The sequence below is a fragment of the Ctenocephalides felis genome, unplaced genomic scaffold (assembly GCF_003426905.1).
Source record: "Ctenocephalides felis isolate EL2017-DRISC unplaced genomic scaffold, ASM342690v1 CF-g0.4_SCAFFOLD_01170, whole genome shotgun sequence".
NCBI lineage: Eukaryota > Metazoa > Arthropoda > Insecta > Siphonaptera > Pulicidae > Ctenocephalides > Ctenocephalides felis.
This window is the reverse complement of record NW_020537324.1, coordinates 83,453,203-83,474,179: the sequence shown is the minus strand read 5'-3', so window position 1 is coordinate 83,474,179 and position 20,977 is coordinate 83,453,203. Positions and strand designations below refer to the sequence as shown.

Sequence of the window (20,977 nt, the reverse complement as noted above, 5' to 3'; positions counted from 1 at the left end):
ATAGCGTGATAATAGTGATTTTCAAAGATTTGTATATAAATTAGATAAACCTAATTATTTATATAATTTATTGTATAATATATTTACATTTTATTTTTATGACACTAAGCAATTATTTTTAATTTAAAATTGTAGCCTTAACTATTTTTAAATTTCAAGAATTATTCTACTCTAACAAATGGCAGTCTAATTAAATTAAGTATTTAGTCTAAAATATTAATCAAATGTGATTTTATGCAATATTTATAATATTATAATTATTTTTTAAGTCTTTGTTCATTCTGGTTAGATTTAAATTATTATATAAGTCCATTCTATTAGTCAAATATAATTAATTAAATTAAGTACTTTTAACGAAGATCTTGCCCTTCACATGACAGCTAACATGCAAAAATTTAATGTAGATAGAAGATTTATAAAATTATCTATTTAGATTGTAATTAATACAAGAAATTGAATTTAGATAAAGGTAAAGATAATATTAATTTAAATACAGGATTTAAAATATTGTATATATGAATATTGTTAGATAGGAACTGATCGATCGAGTTGTGATGTTGAAAGGAATGTAATAATGATTATTGTAGATTAAATTTATATTTATTTTATTGATGTAAAATATATTTATATATATATATATATATATATATATAAGAGTATTGCTGTGTAAAATATTTTGTAGTTGCGTTGTGAATTTTTAGAAACAAATAAATCAACTAATGATTTTTCTATAAAATGTTTTTTTAACTTTCCTTAGACCTTAGAGTAAGTTATTGCAAACGTACAAAAATGAAAATTGAAAACTTTTGCATTTCTTCACGTTTCAGAGGTTTTTGAACATTTTGGCATACTTTAGAAAAAATTGATGTGTGTGTGTGTATACAATTTTTCGTCCACGTTTTCGGGCGCACGAATCAACCGATTTGAATGATTCAAAAAGCATTCGATTCCTATTTATAGAAAGATGTGCTGATTAGTTTTTGGCAAAAGCAGGTCCAGCCGTTTCGGAGTTAAGGAGCAAAATGTGCACAAAATGGCAGTTTTTGAGAGAAATAAGCGTCCGATTTGAATGATTCAAAAAACATTCTGCTGTAGCTGAAACGATTGTTTTTGGAAAAATAAAAATAAAGTATATCATTTTTTTTTGAATATCGAAAATAATTCAAATTTCAAAATGTTAATTCGGCACGGAAAATTTCAGCAATTTGCCTTAAGACACGATGCATACACCACTAGTTATTTTTAATTTCCCGAAGGAGAGTTTTCAAGATTTTTCAACCCTATGTTTCAAGTCATTCTGAATCGTATAAATTTATATAGTAATTTCTTATTAGCTAAGACAATTATTTACACTGTTAGAAAGTTCAGGCAACTTGCCATAAGGCAAAGTGCCACTTACAACTAATTATATGTTGTTAGGATTATATTTGTCACTAAATGAAAAATTTAATTACTAAAAACAACAATAGCTCATCCATATATTCTTATTCCTTCGACTAGAAATCTTTTTATCACTGATGACATTTATTTTGCACTAAAAAATTATTTTTGACATTAGACAAATGAATAAAAATGATAAAAATTAAATAGAAATATAATAACAATTAATATTTCTGGTGTACCATGGAATTGACACTGAGAAATGGCCTTAAAGTGTTTATGAATTGTAAGTCTAATAAAAAGAAATCTAATCACAATTTTGCTTCTGAGATAAAAGTTAATTTTCTGGTCATATTTGTACAAGTTGCACCAACAAATTATTATAATTATTTCTAATATTGTTATTTTGTTATATTTATTATTATTTGTCACTCATTGTTTTAATTCAACTTTATTGTTTTTCTAGTATTATTTTATTATTCAGAAATTTTATTTATTTTATTTATTAATTTTATTTTTATTATTATTTGCTTTTATTGTATATTAAATCATCAAACTAGGGATATCATTTTAATGTAAATTCTATCCTTTATACTCTTATTTATTTAAATTAATATTATTATTTATCATTATTGCTAGATGTTAATTATTTAACAGTTGGAATAAATATTGTAATTAAAAAAAATGATATATTTTTATATATTTTTTTCGTCCCAGGTGCATTTTTACTATGCGTCCTCCTGGCATTCTATTCCCTGAGTGTCGTCAAAAAAGAAAAAGCAGCCTCGAATCTTCAACATCTTGAACCTTTGATACTCCAAACCACAATCTTTGGAGAAATAAGAATTTCGAATGGTCAAAGGTACAAAAACTCACAACCAACACGATTATAATCTACTTTCATCAAACTTTGTCCTAAATTCTAGTTTGTACCAAAATGCCTCTATATCATCACACTTAGGGTTTATACAAAAATCGACATTTCAGAAAACCGGTTTTCGAATTTCAATTTTACTAAAAAAAACGGTTTTAACCGGTTTTCGAATTTTATATAGAAAATAAATTTTTGCTCGAATAATATATAATTCATCCGCAGTTTTAGTGTAATTCAAAGCAGTATTTGAGTGAATTTATTTGTTGTTTAATTTTATAGATAGTAAAATTATTTTAATTTTAATTAGTTGAACTAAAAAATAATAGTTTATCTTGATTAAATAACTTTGAAAATAATTATTCGTTATTCATGAATCATTTTCACATATAAGACAGAAAATATTTTTATGATAGTGAAAGGAAAGCTTTCGAATAAATAAAAATAACACATTTTTAAATAAAAAAAAAATCATTCAATTAAAAAAAAATAGATACATGTTGACATATACTTGTTGATATCAATTTTAGTTTTAAAGACAATTAGCTAAACTCGAGTATTGTCTGTTCAGAGCAATTTTAAGTAATTAATTTTAAACATTCTAAATGTTTTTTTGTTTAATATAATACATATGATTTCAAGAAACTGAGACATCTATCGAATTGCTACTTAAATGTGTCCTTTGGTTACTCGCAAAAATTCCTGAAATAGAAAAAATTCTCATACTTGCGACCAAATTATGCTTAATTGCTTTTAAAGCCTGATATAATAATTCTAAGTTTTTTGTTCTTTTATTTGTGGCTTCTAGGGCTTAAAACATTTTTTTAAGTTCTTCAAGAAGAAGTCACACTGATTTAAATTAATACAAACACTGGTATAAAAATCAAAATTAATATATACAAATCCTTTCTGGGAAGAAGAAAAAGAAGAATTGCAGACTGATAAGATATCAAATGCTATTGAACCGATATGATTTTAAGAATCAAAACGCTTTCATCTATCTTGTATATTTGGCTATATTTGTCATTTTCCATTTATACAGTGAAAACCGACTTTTTTCACTAAAAAACTGGTTTTCGAATTCCATAATTTTCGCCAAAAACCGGTTTTTGAAAACCGACAAACCCTAATCACACTTTGTCCTAAATTCTAGTTTGTAACAAAATGCCTCCGTATCATCAGATTTTATCCTAAATTCTAGTTTGTACCAAAATGCCTCCGTATCATCACACTTTGTCCTGAATTCTAGTTTGTACCAAAATAACTCCATATCCCAAACATGCCCAAAAAGTATGGTAATGGTACAAAACCAGGCAGACGTTGACACGTCTGCACTTTACCAGAGATTTTACTTCCACCCTAATTGGACCCAAAATAAGGTATTTTGGGATGATAGATTTGAAACCAGGTATAATAAAGAAAAAGGAAATACGAAAAAACCGCATCTCAAGGTAAAAGTTGACGATGAGATAAGAAAAAGTAACAGAAGTATGTAATTGCTTATTCCTCCAGGTGATTTTGGTTCCCCATTCGCATAATGATGCAGGTTGGCTTTTGACATTCGAGCAGTACTTTGAGACAAAAACTAGAAATATTTTGAACAACTTGGTTAAAAAAATGAGTGAATATCGCAAATTGACATTCGTCTGGGCTGAAATTTGTTTTTTGCAGACTTGGTGGGATCAGGCACATCCCATAAAACAAAAGGTAAGAATAATAATTGTTAACGCCTTACTCAACCCTAATTGTAAACCCTCATCCCTTATTATATAATTTAGAACTATTAAATAATCCCTCTCATTTAAGTCCACTAGTTTAGTGGGGCGCATGGCATCGTGCCTTAAGGAAAATTTCTGGAACTTTCTGTACCAAAAATTATTTTTTTTTAAAAAGATTAACATTTTTGAAAAAAATTTACTTTAATAAAATTAGATTTTTGAAAAACTATAAATTTGTGACAAAAATTTACCTTTTTTGAAAAAAAATGCCTTCTTTGTTTTGAAATGTTTTGGGAATTCTGAACTTTTTTCAAAGCAATCGTACTGCTTTAACTGCATAGAGACAAAATATAATATAAAATAATATAAAATATATGATAATTTGATGTGCATATGTCTAATGATCATTTGTGACCGTCAAATGGCATTTTTTTACTTTCCAAAAATCCTTAAAAAATCGATCACGTGATTAATAAACGCCCTTAAGGGTCACCAATTTATCACGCAAGGCTTGAAAGAAGGGGAAGGGTTTGACAAAAAATCACGAAATATCATGTTGAAAAGGCGGGTCTAGTAAGATATCACGTGTTATTTACTTTTTATCTGAATTTAAAACATTTCCAAATTTTTTCAAAAAATCAAAATTTAACGATTGTTTCCAAGTACTAAAAATATGCCTAATGTTGGGCGAAAGAAGGTCCAAAATGTTTAAAAGTGATCTCGTGATTAATGGACGACCCCTAATGTTCAATCTTGCTATTCAATCGTATTTGTCCTTGTTCATTCTTATAAGTTGGAATTTGATATATTTATAACACATTATTTGATAGAAGAGATATATTACTATTACGTACATGAAAGAAATTTTGTGCATGCTATTTTTTATTCAGTATTTCAGAAATTAATTTAAAAAAAAAATCTGTTCACATACACATACACACACACACATACTTTTTCCAAATTTGGTCTCATTCGATTCAGAATGGCTTCAAACGTCGAGAAAACATAAAATTAGCAAATCGGATTTTTCCATGAAAACAAACTTCTCCTTCGGAAAGTTAAAAATAATAATACCTGATTGGTCAAAAATGTAACGGAATGTCGCTTGAACCCACAAAAACGAACCAATCAGAAAAATCATATAAAATTGTAAAGTCATTATAATTTAGTAATAACTAAAATTTCATCTAACTAACATCAGTCTTAAATCGACACTCAAAGTAGTAATATCTCAAATTTCATCTAACAGACATAAGTATTAATTCAAACTTCAACTAAGAAACATATCATCTATAAATCGTAATATTTAAATATAAAACATTTAAACATTTGTTATAATCTTTTAATCGGTCTGATATAGCCATTATCTAAATATATCTGGTCCTTCGAAAATATAAATAAAATGCAAGTGCATTTAATAAAGTTCGGCAGCATCTCGGTGGATCACGAACTTCTTATACATTTTTGCAATCTATCTTGTAACAACATATTTTTGGTCCATTCGAACCGGATGGTCAAACAGTGATCAATAAGAAATATCAATAAGTCAAGTTTTTCCCTTGTTAATTTTTTTCTAGGCGTTCAAAGAGTTTGTCCAAGCTGGAAGAATAGAAATAGCAACCGGTGGTTGGGTTGTCACTGACGAAGCCAATGTGCACCTGTTTGCAATGTGGAACCAACTTGTAGAAGGTCAGTAAATAACACAACAAAACATATTTATTTCCACTAACCTTCAACTTATTTCTATTACCAGGTCACCAATGGTTAAAACTCAACCTGAACGTTACACCAACAACAGGCTGGTCCATCGACCCTTTTGGACACAGTAGCACATTTCCTTATATTTTAAGTAATTCTGGAATCCATAGGACTATTATACAGAGAATTCATTTTGCTTGGAAGCAGTGGTTTGCTTGGAAGAGATTTGGAGATTTTATGTGGGTTCCTGGATGGAGAATCGAAGATTTGGACAAAACACCAAGAGGCCAAAAAAATCATATAGCAGATTTTGGTCATATCCATAAATCTGTGGTGAACAATTTTTTAAATAAAGACAAACGATATATTGGTGAAAATAAAATATCTGGTGATGCATTGGATAAAAATCCAAAAGACTCAAGTTCTGATTATCTGATGATTGACAAAGATACATCCGACATAATAAATTTTGGTAAAAATGAATTTAGTAGTTTCAAATCTCCAAAAACTGACCAAATTCCCAAAGATAAATCTACAAACAATAAAGCACACGGAGAAAAATTGGAAAATGATAATAGTCCAAGACATATTTTGGATTATTACTCTAAGATAAAAGATCAGATGATAAAACGTCCAAAACGAACAGTAATAAATACAGAAAACATGCACAATCGAGACATCAACGTTCAAAACAAGGCAAAAAATCCAAATATAGCTCCAAAAGGCAAACTTAAAATTAAAAAATCTATATCCCGTTTAGTCAAACCAAAAAATTCAATCCTGGCCCACAATATGCCCTTCGATCTCTATTCCATCGATTACACTTGTGGCCCTCATAGGAACATATGTGCACAATTCGATTTTAATTACAATCAAAGTAAGTAGATTACAATATTTATAGTTTTTTTTAACTTCCCGTAGAGTAGTTATAGTAATGGGACGAAAATCGAAAATGAAAATTTTGCATTTCTCGACGTTTTGAAGGTTTCTGAACATTTTTAAAGGGCATACCTCAGAAACTAAATGGATGTGTGTGTGTTTTGTATGTCCGCATTTTTTCGTCCACGTTTTCGGGCGCACGGATTAACCGATTTGAATGGTTTAAAAAACATTCGATTCCTATTGATAGGGAGATGTGCTGATTAGTTTTTGGCAAAGGCAGGTCCAGTCGTTACGGAGATACGGAGCAAAGAGTGCAGAAAATACAAAGCGAGTTTTTAAGAGAACGAAGTATCAGATTTGAATGATCTAAAAAACATTCAATTCCTAATGATTGGGAGAAGTGGTGATTAGTTTTTGGCAAAGGCAGGTTCCGCCATTTCGAAGATACAGAGCTAAATGTGCAAAAAATGGCAGTATTTGAGTGAACTAAGCGTCCGATTTAAATGATTCAAAGAACTTTCTGCTTGTCTTAACAAAATAATTGATTTTGGAGAAAAAAAATTTTTTTCAACTTTTTTTTTTCAAAAAAAAATTTTTTGTATATTGAAAATAATTCAGATTTTGTTTTTAATTCTGACTATAGTTCTAATATACTTCAAACAAATAATTTCAACTTTGCAATTCAGTTTATATAATTCTTATAAATATTAGACAACATTACAATATTAATAATAATCTATTTGAAAACATTCAGTATTCCTCGAACATTTCGTTACGGTACGGGAAGTTCCAGCAATTTGCCTTAAGACACGATGCCATACACCTCTAGTTTGAATTGTTAATGCTTATATTATTTTTTAGGAGTGTCAATCTTCGATGATTTTCCAGTAGAGTTCATAGATAAATATAATGTGCAGGAAAAAGCAGAGTTGCTGCTGGAGCAATATTCGAAATCTGCAAGTTTGTTTTCGCATAATGTGCTGATTGTTCCTCTTGGGAGTGATTTTAGGTAAAAAATAAGTGATGATAGTGATGTTATTTATTTTTGTACAACTTTGTACTTTATCTTCAGTTATCATGAAGAAATACAACTCGACCAGCAGTACAACAACTACAAACATCTAGCCGCTTATATAAATAAATATCGATCAAGATATGGAGCAGAAATATCTTTCGGTACGCCTCGAGATTATTTTGAAGCTATTGAAAAACGAACAACAGAGGCACGACAACAGTTTCCAAAAATTGCTGGAGATTTCTTTGTGTATTCTGATATATACAATGATGGCGAACCAGCTTATTGGTCAGGATACTATACGACTAGACCTTATATGAAAATATTGGACAGAACTGTTGAACACAACTTAAGGTAAGTGGGATAAAAAACTTTTACTCTTTAGCACATTGCGTGACAATGATTTTCATTCAGGAATGCTGAGATTTTATACACAATAGCCACCAATAGAGCACGTCAACTATCCCAGCACCCAAACAGCTCACAAAAATACTCTTCCCATTTGCGAATCCTTGAAAAACATTACGACAGTCTGATTCGTGCCAGAAGGCATTTGGCATTGTTTCAGCATCACGATGCCATTACTGGAACTTCCAAACAAGCAGTCATGAAGGATTTTGGATTGAAACTGTTCGAAGCTTTGCAAATTGCCAACAAGATACAAGAAGACTCCATCGAGGGTTTACTTGTTGAACACAAGGAAAAAGACAGAGATGATTTGAAAGGTTTTATTTTGAAGGATATCGAGAAGGAGAGTTATGATAAGTTGGATAGAAAGGTTTGTGTGCAAAATATATTGGTGTTGGATGTTGGAGTTGTGACAATTTTGTGTGTTTTCAGGTTCGTATATCGATGTCGAGAGACAAGAGACAAATCGTGATGTTCAACTCGCTTCCGCAAGAACGTTCTGAAGTCGTCATAATACGCGTGAACGATACCAAAATAGCAATTCTTGACGACCAGAATAATGAGGTAATTTCCATCCCCAATCCACCACCACAACTCTAGTTGACAATATTATTTTTCATTAGGTACGCATACAAATCAGTCCTGTTTGGAACACGTCCACAACTCTACCACAATGGACAATATCCGATAAAGAATTTGAAGTATCCTTCATAGTCCGCCTACCACCTTTAAGTTTATCTACATACTCCATAATCACAACCAAGCAAGAAGATCCCAAAAACTTTGCGACTATCTATTGCAACAAATGCTTCAATACAACAATGTTTCCACTTCAACCAATTCCATCCGGTGATATCAAGTTGGAAAATAAAGATTTAATCCTATCGCTTGATGGTGACAGCGGATTTTTAAAAACCATAATGCATAAAAATTTCTGGAAAAGTAGTGGTGATGAAAGTACATTTGAGACAATCAAATGTAATATTAATTTTGGGTATTACAAGGGTGCCGAAATAGCCGATACTTCAGGAGCTTATTTGTTCAAACCTGATCCGAATGCTACTGAGTTGGATAAGAAAATTTTGAGAGAGTAAATAGAAAATTAAATATATATATAAATATATATATATATATATATATATATATATATATTAGAGTGGTCCTTAATATGGACATTTTCGAATTTCTTTGCTCCCAAGGGCTCAAATGTTTCTAAATTGATAAAAAACAATTCTCTTAAAGATTTAGCTCTTAATATTAATATTTAGATAGTCCGCAATTCAATTAAAAGTTTCGTATATACATTATTACCATATATTCTTGCGCCATTTGTGATAGCATTTGTAAACTCAAATATTATGATACTTAAAAATATTTATAAAACACTCAATCTCTAATTAAATCCATGTGGACTGTTTAAGAAAATATTTATTCATTATGGCATCAACATTAATTTTGCAGCAAAATATTTATTTAATTGGTGATTCTGACACTCAAATTATCAGTAACAAATTGCCATCAAAATTACAAGTCTGCAACCACAGATGGCGCAAGAATTTACTTAATGATGTATGTTAATAATGAATATACGAAACCTTTAATTGAACTGCGGACTATATAAATGTTATTATCCAGAGCTAAAACTTTTAGAGAATTTTTTACTATTAATTTGGAAGCATTTGAGCCCTTGGGAGCAAATAAATTCCATAATGTCCATATTAAGAACCACCCTAATATATATATATATATATATATATATATATATATATATATATATATATATATATATATATAAGTAGTTTAACACACTTTTAAAATTTATAGTTTGTCTCCAAATATAATAATAACAAAAGGACCAATATTGAGTGAACTTACAGCTGTGTACGAAAAACTCCTATCACATACTACACGAATATACAATTTTAAAACTGGTGATCATCCTTCCAAAAATAGCGAATTAATGCGTGCTGTATATTTGGAAACCTTGGTCGACTTACGAGTATTTTCCAAAAGCATTGCATTGAACACTGAACTGTTCCTCAGGTAAATGATAAAACATCATAAAAAACTTATGCAGGTACTAAGATTGTAAATAATGTTTCAGGTTGCAAACAAATATCGACAATGATTTACCACCAGTGTTCTACGCTGATTCTAATTCTTTTCAATACCATAAGAGAAACTTTATTCCAGAAATTGAAGCTGAAGGCAACTATTACCCGATAACCAGTATGGCTTTCATTCAGGATTGCAAGATTAGATTAACGTTCATAACAGATCATGCACAAGTAAATATATATATATATATATATATATATATATATATATATATATATGTATAATGTATGTTTTTTTATTGCAGGGTGCTGCTAGTTTATATCCAGGACAATTAGAAGTAATGTTAGATCGAAGAATATTTAATGATGATAAACGTGGAATGGATGAAATGCTTGTTGACAATAAACCGACTGTTTTTAAAAACTGGTTACTTGTTGAAAGTGTTGACTCAGAAGAGAATGATTTAAAGTTAGTGAAAACATTATTTTGTATCTGGTAATAGAATTTTAAACAGTTTTGTTTTTGCAGTATACGACAAGATATGCATTTGCCAAATATTAAAGAAAGTATATTTAAAAAACCTATGAAACCAAAGAGACAGAGCAAAGAGTATCAATTACCAAGTTTGGCAGCTACAAGATTAGCAGATGCTTTGAATTATCCGCTTAACATCTATTCTGTGGAAGAACCAAATGCAAGCTGTAAGTATTTTATTATCCTATTAAATAGTTCATATTTTAACCAACATTGTACTACAGCTACTTACAACATGAACAACAAAATGGATGAGTCTAACTCTAAAACTGAGTACACGACAATAAGCCAGGACAGAAGTCGAGTTCCTTTAATATCACATCCTTTGCTTTGCGACATGAGATTAATCAATCTGAGAATACTAAGCGATGAGACTTATCATCAATTTCCTGGTTCGAATGCTCTGTTGATGTTGCACAGACAGGTACAACAATAATACTGATATTAACCGTATAAGTTCTGTACTGACTTGTTTTTATTATCCAGGGTTACAGTTGTCGAATAGGTGGCACAAATCCTTCGGACACTTGTCACAATACAAGAATGCATCCTGATACTACATTGACTGATGTTAAAATAAAGAAATTAACCAAGACTAGTCTGACAGGTGTTAAGGATTTGGAGCTGGTTAAAAACTTGGGAGATATTTTTGTCGAGAGGATGGATTTGGCAATGTACAGGATAGATTTTGCATAATATAATAATTAGATTTATATGATCCATTGTGCATCAAGCTTGAATAATGCTTGTTTATAGGAACATGTAAAAGTGTTATTTGAAAAATAAATATTCAATCTTGTACTCTAATAGATAATATATATGATTAGGTGAATAAAAATTGTATTCTATGCTAAGTTTATGATGTGGCAATGATAATCATTAATGAATTAGACCAGAATTAAATTATCACTTAACAGACAAATTAAATCTATTCTATCGGGTCCAGTTTCCATAAATATTTCAGGAAAATTAGATAAAGCATTGCATCTACAATTTATTTAATATTTCATAATTGTATACACACTTTTAGCGTTTTCTAAGCATGTAAACAATCATCTGCATGTATATGTAATAATATGAATTTAAGGAACCTGTCTGTTAAGTGTTAAATTGAAAAAAACATTAAATTTTACTTACATTGACAGTCGATGAATCTCATCAATAGCCTTGTGCAATGTAGATGTAAAAACTTTGAAGACATCTTGTAAAATATTAAATGCAGACCCTGAAATACTTATAAATATAGTTGTCGTGTTTTATATAAGGTATTGGTAAGTTTTATATTAAATATTTATTACTAACAAAGTCTTATATATACAACAATTATTATTAACTACTTATATATATATATATATATATATATATATATATATATAAATATATATATAAACATCGAAGGATGAAGATATGTTCGATGAATAGTTTCGAGAAGAACACTTCAAAATTGCTATTATACAAACAGTAAAGTATTTAATTCTTATACTATTATCTGTAATAATGAATAACTAGAAGCAAAATTTGATAAAATAACTCTCCAGAAAAGTATTCTTCAGAAACCTTGCAAATTTACAAGAACAAATTCATAAATTCGAGTACTTGTTTTGACATATTGCAAGTTCAATACAATTTTACATTTTTGCCTTTTAACAACCATATATATATATTCATCCTTCTAGATATCTATCTTTACCAATTGTTATAACCATTATGTTTATTTATCTATGATTATAACTATCAATTACAATTACAACTTCAACGAATAAAGGTTACCTTTTTAAAAATACATTTATTCTACTTTTAATTCACAACACAATAAGCACATTAAGAAAAACATTAAAACCTTAAATATTAGTATTTAAATCTAACTGATTCACTGACAAATTTAATAATTAATTTAAACGTGATCTGTTCGTCTTGTCGTGTCTAATTCAAACCGACATTTTGATTTTAACATTGTTCGTTGGTTAACACATTGAGCTGTCAAATATTTAAAAACTTAATTAAATATTAATATACATAGAAAATTAAGCATAAATATAATATATATTAATTATAATATAATATGTACTTTATTTTATCTACGTATTATTAAATATAACTTAAATTTAAAAAAATGTGTCGTTTGAACTAGACGTTATTGCCGTTAAGTTAACGCCAGAAGATAAATGTGAACAATAAATGGCGCAAAATTCAAATAAATTTTAACAAATTTTTTGTTAAACTATTTTTATTTCCTTAAACAAGTGATATATTATCATTAAGTAAACTATAAATTAAAACAAATATTTGTATTATTATATAAATCAACCATATAATCATAGATAAAAGAAGAGTATATAATTGCATATAATTGTTTTTGCTTCAGTGTTGACAACCGTTAGTTTTCAAAAATATACAAAAAAAGTTTTAAATTGTTAAATTTAAACTATGTATATCAACTTTACATCGGTTTATTATTAAATATAAATGATTTATTAAAATTAATAAAATAAATTCATTATTATCTATATTTAAATTTTTTATCGATATCGTTGTTAATTCCGTTGCACGAACTTCGTAGTCAACTGTCAAAATGGCGAAAAGATTAATAATTATGCACTCGGTATAAATAATATCATATCTTTATTAAAACCCATTTTAAATTGATATAAACAAGTGTAAATGTTGTGTAAAACCTACAAGATTTGAATTTGCTATATTTGTAATCATTGTCATCAAGTTTTAGTGAATTTATAATGGTGGACTTAAAGGCTTGATGAAACTATGGAGGCTTTAGCAGAAGTTGTGAGTTTTCCTTGAATTCTGTTATATATATAATAATTTGATTGATTATAATTATATATACATTAACACGTTAATCGCCACGATATAAAAATAATGACATGGACTATGATCAAGGAAATTTAATGTATCAAAGACATTTTCTGCCTTTATTTTTCATTTCGCACAAATACTACTGACATGGCGCCATATTTAAACTTTTCTTCTTCTAGCAAAACACTTTTTTGACTGAAATGGCGATTAACGTGTTAAATTGGCAGTGCAAAAATTCAACAAATGTCTATTTGTATCATGTGTGTTCGTTATATATAATTACATTCAAGGGTTTCCAAGAAAAATCAAATATTTTATATAGAATCTTAAACAAAATTTTACAACTTCAAGTTTTTTTACAAAAGTATTCACAATTTTATTTATAAAAGCACATAAATGCATTTCTATAAGCACATTTGGTATATATTGTTATTTTCCGAACAAGAAATCTAAATAGTAATAAAAATAGTTAGTTTTTTTGTTGTAACGTTTCGGGACTAGATATGTTTCATCATCAGACTTTATTCTTTAATTTAAAAAACTATTCGTTAAAAAGAAATATCCGGTATAAAATTTGTTTCAAAATTTAAATAAAATATAATAAAATACACTGAAAAAATCTTGTAGTAAAAATCATGATTTTCATAACATGTGAACATATGGAAAATTAGAAAAAGATTTTTTCTACAAGACTTCTTGACTGTATTTTATTATATTTTATTCAAATTTTGAAACATTAAATACCTTATATATTATTGCTTTTTAACAAATATTTTTTTAAATTAAAGAAATAATTATGATGATGATACAAATTTAATCCAAAACGTCACAAAGAAAAAACTTTGTTCTTTATCATTCAGATTTATTGCTCGAAAAGTAACAAAAAACAGTATATATATATATATATATATATATATATATATATATTATTTAATTTTTGAATAATCCAATTTTTTATTATTATTATTACATATTCATATTATTTTACATACAAAGCACTAATTTTTATGGCATATAAAAAATAACAAACATTTCTAAATGGCACAATTTAATAAAATTTACAACAAGTATAAATCGAAAAAGTATTTAAACAAGAAATATAGGTTATACATTTTTCAATCAGAAAAATAAATAGTTTACAAATTCTAAATGAATAACACCTGAAAAAGTAAAACATTTAATTCCAAACTAAATTCACAAACACTTTCGAAATTTTTGAATTGTATGTTTTAGTTTATTTAAATAATTTGTAACAAATACTAAATTTTTAGTATTATATAGTAAATGAAAAAAGGTTTGCAAATATTCAAACAAATTTTAGTTATTATGTTTCTAACAAAATTATTCATTTTATAGAATGAAAAAAATATCTTGAAACTTGTTTCAACTTAACAGATTTATAAATCTACACAAAATTTGATTTGTAAGATTCTTGTTCGTCTAAAATAAATAATATAAGTTTTGAACTGAATTTAAAACATATTATTATCTTTGAAGAAATAACTTACCGTGAAATTATATTTGTAAATTACTAATAATATATATTAGTAAAAATATTTGTTTATTTCTTGCCTTAATACTCTTTTATACATTATATCTTACTTATCTAAATTATAATATACATATAAACTATTCTATAACAATTATTATTTAGTCGAGAGATTTCTTTGGAAATGACACTAAAATAAACTAAACTAAACTAAATTGATTTTATATAAAATATAAAACAAAATGTGATGACTAATTATTTTAATTATATAATAATTAACAAAAAAATCTAGCAGAATAAAAGTATATATATATATATATATATATATATATATATATATTCAGTAAATAAGTAATGTTTTGGATATTTAGCTACACATACATTCGAAAAAATTATTTTTGCAAGTTAACTTTATACAAGTCATGTATTAAAATCCTGCTAGACCATTATTAAATATTTGTCTATATGAGAAAAAAAACGTTTCAAACTTAATAAAACAAAAAATTTAGACACTCAAAAAATCCTTGTCTAAATTCATCCACAAAACCAGAACTTGAAAACTATTATAATTTTCCATTTCAAAATCTCTTTTACGAGATTTTATTTTTAATTTACGATTTATTATGTTCTATATCCCTCAAAGGGACACCTTCGTCTCTATTTTCGACAATTTCTGGTTCGGTCCTGTACACGAATTTATAGAACAAAGTCCATACCAAGGAGCCTAGTGGGGGCCCTACCCAGTAAACCTAAAAGATAAAAAAAATAATAAATAAATATAAATTTAGGATTTTTCCATACGTGTCGGGTAAAATATATTTTTTTTACCCAATGGTGCTCCCATTGGCCGTTCCACAGAGCCGGAGCTAAAGATCTAGCTGTATTCATACTGCCACCTGAGTAGGGACCCTAAAAAATAAAAAATAAATTATAAGTAAAATAATAAAAAACAAATTAATGTTATAAGTATATCACATTTTTTTTCAAATTAATGTATGGGTCTCATTATTTAACCTTGAGGAACGCCGAGACTTATTTATTTTAGTTGCAGTCATTATATTTTTCAAATATATGCAATTGTCATTAATTATAGAGAAATAATTTTATCTAACCGTTGATGAAATAATGAAGTGATGATAATAGATGAAAAAAATGTTTATAATAACTGGTGTTCCTCAAGGCACTATTCTGACTCCAGTAACTTTAAAGATGAATTATCAATTTAATTTTAATTTTAGTTGCAAGTTTTTTATTTAAATAATTAAAAATTTATTGAAATAACATTTGTAACACTCCAAAATGTATAAAAAAGACTAGCGTTTATCAGAATAGTGCATTAAATGTTGTATTAAATGTATTAAATGTTGAGAATAAATTATACAAACTGGTGTTCCCCAAAGCAACATAATGAGCCCCATATAAAGAATGATAATCTACTATAGTTTTTAATAAAACAAATTACATTTTAACGTAATAATTTAGTATGCAATAATATAAATTATGGATTTATTTGCGTTATTTTTTTTATTGTTTTTATCTGTATTTCATTTACACTGGCCAGGGACCTTAGAAATAAAAAAAGTGTCTCAAATAAATGTTAACGGATTGTAAATAAATTGATATAATATATATTAAAAAATCAAGTCCGAAATATTGCAATTTTATATTGAAAAAGCAAGTCCGAAATATTGCAATTGACTTATCACTCTGCCTTGAGGAACACCGAAACTTATTCATTTTACACTTGCTACTATTAGAATTTGTATAATTTCTGATTGAATGATGGAATTGATGGAAAAGTATTGAGTAAAATAGTTTATAATATCCTGTACTGGTGTACCTCAAGAAACTATTTTGAGCCCCACACAAATTTGTGTTAAAACGATCGAACACTGTTTAATGCATTATTTTAGTTTGAATAATAAATGCAAGTTTTTTTTTATTTTAAGAAACTAATAATAATAATTGTAATAACCTAAATTTATAAAAAAATGTGTTTATCAAAATAGCATATTAAATACAGCATTACTTTGTTACAAATCAATATATTACCCTTGACTACCAAAGATACAAACTGGTGTTCCTCAAAGCAACATAAGAAGCGCCATATAAAATACAAATATTTCTGATGATTTATTTGGGAATAATCTAAATTGTAGATTCAGATGCGTTTTTTATCGGTTTATTTTTTTCAATGTTTTTTTTTACTTACACTGGCCAGGGCCAAACCAGCAATGGTCAAACCGAATCTTATAGATACAGAATCGTGGTGTTTGGCATTTCTATGGTCCCAAACTGCACAGCAAACAAATGCCAGAATTCCGGTTGTTATGAATTCTACACCAGCTGCCTAAAATATAAATAAAAAACATGAGTAACCTTTTTCTATGAATAAGAGCCTCGAAAGATTTTGTTATTGACCTGGATGTCTGAAAGTTGCGAATGGGGCATTGTTGCGCAAAATCCGGGACTGGCGTCGCTGGCATTTACTGATTCTGTTATACCCAAAATCATGTTACGTGGAGTTAATAACTGAAAATATAAAAAACATTAAAACTAATTATATTTTTTCTAAATTCATATTATGGTTCATAATTGATGCAACTTTTTGTCTGATCCAAAAGCTTTTTGAAAGAGCGTTCGCAGTCATCGAATCGAATCATACAAGTTCATACTGTCACTTAAAATGCAATAAACTTCCAGCAAACTACTAATCGTATTATATAAATTTATACTGTTACATAAGATGCAAAAACTTTGCTTCCAGCAAACTACTAATTTTTTAAAATAATTTATGCTTTTACAATATAAATAAAATTTAATTTCAAATCAAGGTCGAGGAACTTTTGTTCTTCCAAACGTGTTATTTCTAGTTGCCAGAATCAGTTTCATATATTGTTTATTCTGGTAAATATTACCTTTAACAATCCGAAGCCCAAAAATGCCCCCAAAAATTGGCATACTATATAAACTGCCCCTGTAATTGGTGTAATTGTCCTCATAATCAGGGCTGCAATTGTTACTGAAGGATTCACGTGGGCTCCACTTAAATGACCAAAATTCTGGAAAAAAATAATATTTCTTAACGGGTACACAAATCTTATGGATTGTGATTAAATTAAAATTATTTTTATAAAACTGTTTGCTAATTCATATTGTACTTAAAAATACCCAGTGAAGGTGGAGAGGACAATCTGTCTATATACCCACAATGCTATTACTTCCTTCATTGTATTATTTTCACTTTATTACTCTAATTTTTTTTTAAAGGTTGTCTCATAAACTGTGCTAGTTCTATTAAATTTATACACTTGCCTTGAATTGTAAAGTATTGAATAAAATAATTTATAAAAAAACATCAATTTAAATTTAATAATAGTTGCAACTTGATAACTCTTAGCTAATACTATTATGTAAGCCAACAATACTAGCTAGTATATAAAATTTTATTCTATTTCAAATATAACTGTGGTGCTTGGTATCTATCCTTGTGGAACTCCATCAGCAATATCATAGGTATATCACTGATTATACTATTTTATTTGTCACTTCTCAATTGGTAATCTGCCACAAATACAATAGTGACTAATTGGTGACTATGGAGCTTAGTACGATCCCTTATGGAACTCCATCTCACATATCATTTATTTTATTTCTTATTTCTTTTCTTACCTGGACAATGATGAGTACAGCAAATCCAAAATTAAGACAAATGGCCAAATGCGTTTGGGCCAATCCGGTCACACAGCCCATACAGCCCAAAAATAAAAGCATGGCCGTACCTGTGACTTCGGCCACACCTTTTATGGCCAATTCCAACATTGGTTGCTTCGCACCTGAGAAAAAAATAATTAAAATATTAATTATATATATTTAATAGTAAATAAAATAAGTAAATAAAATGCATTTGAATAAACTTTTTTTTCACGTTTGGCGCTGCTGTAGCTAAGCAGAGACACAAACCTTAGATAACATCGAGTGCAAAGGAAAGTTCAACAAAAATAAAATAATTTTTTTGTAAATTTATTAAAATTTGGATTCGATCGAAATTTGATTTATTTATCAGATCACTTAAATTTACCATCATTTAATTAATAAAAATATTTAAAATATTTACATAATAATTAAATAATTCGCCAATGTTACAAATTTATTACACTTCATATTATTTTTGCTGAACAATTTTATAGGACAATGATGAAAAATAATCTACAAATTAAAATTAAATCTGTTTTAAAAAAATACTATTAAAATATTTACATATTTACATTCTGGTTTGAAGACGAACTGGTTTAAAAAAAAAGATACATGGGAAATTTATGAAACAAGTTCAATTTCATGATACAAACAGTAAGTAATATTATGTTAATTAATTATATGTAATATGTACAATTTTATCAAAAAATGTTTTAATTTTATCCCTAAATCGTACTAGCACGTCCATTTGTTGTAAAGTTTTAATGTTATAAATTGGAAATTTTATCAATGACTAATAAATAAATCATATATACGATTATATATAAATATGTATATTTATTTGATAATTTTACAAATCAGAAAGCACTTGAGATAAAATCGGATTTCTAAATGATTGATGAGTAAAAGTACATAGTAAATATTTATTACATTCATCGTAGAATTGATCGAAAACACTTCATAATTTTTATTTAATTTTTGTTTGTAATTTTGTACGCAATATTTCTATTATTAAAAAAAAAACAGTGAAATCTGGTGATAGTCACATTTTATGCGATCGTTATTAAAAATATTTTATTTATTTTAAAAGACATGTAAAGGGTCCGCCATATAACTTTTTTTTATTCGTAGCAATTTAGAATTTTTTGACAGCCATTTAAAAGTTAGACAGCCATTTCAATGAAATTATTTTCGATTATTAACCAGAAGGATTGCACTTTCAAATAAAAACGATTTAGATTGAGAAAATATTCAGTAGTTTATATCTAGCATTTTCAAAAAAAAAGTTATCTGACGGACCCTATATAAAAGTAAGTTTAACTCACAGGTGAAATAATTTAGTTTTTTGAATACTAAAACGATATTATTGAACAAACAGAAAATTTGTGATGAGCAACTCATACGTTCATAGACCCTCAACATAACATTTCTATTTTATCCAAGCCCCTAAGCTTTGCATTACTTTGTAATAAACATTTAGAATCAATTATACAAACTGGTGTTCCCCAAGCAACATAATAAGCCCTAAATAAAAAATCTATGAGCGTAAATAGTAAATTTTACTCACAAATTTTATGTTTTTTTATAACTAAAATTAAGACTAAGACAATATTTTTTAAACAAATTATTTTTATTATTTATGTACTAACATATTGAACTTTTTTGTTCTTCCGAATCGTCGACATTTTCGATTTGAACAGCGCAGTCCTCTGATCTTTTCGGAGCACTGGTTTGATTCCTTGCTAAGGCACTCAGGTTGTTTAAAATTTTATTTTTCATTTTAAATAATATTAAAATTTAATTGTAATATTTAAAAAGAAATCTGGAAGTGGTAAAAATATATGATGAAAATAATTTTAGTTTGAAATTAATTTTATAATTTAATATATTTATTTACTAGAACACTTCACAATCGCTGTTTTTTTAATATCTATTAAATTTTATAATTTTTACCAATTTAAAATTAAAAAAAAAAAATTCATAAGGTGTTGGGATTTTCGAACAAAATTTTTTCGGTTAAATTTTTTTATTATATTAGATATTATTTAATTTTTCGTAATTATTCTAATCATGAATTATATGAATTATATATTAAATTAATTTTATTTAATAAAATGTATTAAAATTTGAAATAATATTATATTTATAATTTATTATTTATTATATAAATAATTAATATAAAATTTACAAGATGTCACCACCATTTTACACCCACGTTTATATTTTTAGTTTTTACTTTTTTATAATATTTAAATATAAAAATTAAATATATATATGAAACAACATCTGTACTATATGAATAATTTATTATTAATTTAAAATTAGTAAAAAAAATATTATATTTATTATATAACAATTTAACTACTTCTCTCCACCGTAACAATTCTCCGACTAGTTTCAAATTTTTGCTCAAC

The 20,977-nt window shown here is 27.2% G+C and overlaps 2 protein-coding genes across 2 annotated transcripts; one reads left to right on the top strand and one right to left on the bottom strand.

Annotated features, from left to right (window-relative positions):
* The first annotated feature begins 3,549 nt into the window (after positions 1–3,549).
* On the top strand, positions 3,550–11,260 carry LOC113367814 (alpha-mannosidase 2-like). Its single transcript, XM_026609394.1, has 15 exons — positions 3,550–3,702; positions 3,764–3,958; positions 5,547–5,658; positions 5,723–6,544; positions 7,411–7,558; positions 7,622–7,918; positions 7,979–8,342; positions 8,405–8,536; positions 8,596–9,062; positions 9,797–10,015; positions 10,077–10,260; positions 10,335–10,498; positions 10,628–10,731; positions 10,789–10,988; positions 11,051–11,260. Exons 1-15 carry the CDS (start codon positions 3,550–3,552, stop codon positions 11,258–11,260), a joined length of 3,771 nt encoding a protein of 1,256 aa, XP_026465179.1.
* A 4,054-nt stretch (positions 11,261–15,314) lies between these two features.
* LOC113366337 (aquaporin AQPAe.a-like) lies at positions 15,315–18,699 on the bottom strand. The gene is made up of 6 exons (XM_026607925.1): positions 18,540–18,699; positions 17,786–17,929; positions 17,289–17,399; positions 17,080–17,217; positions 15,696–15,776; positions 15,315–15,616 (listed from the first exon to the last, which is right to left on the bottom strand). The coding sequence occupies exons 1-6, from the start codon at positions 18,687–18,689 to the stop codon at positions 15,479–15,481; spliced, it is 762 nt and encodes a 253-aa protein (XP_026463710.1). The 5' UTR covers positions 18,690–18,699; the 3' UTR covers positions 15,315–15,478.
* Between the last annotated feature and the right edge of the window lie 2,278 nt (positions 18,700–20,977).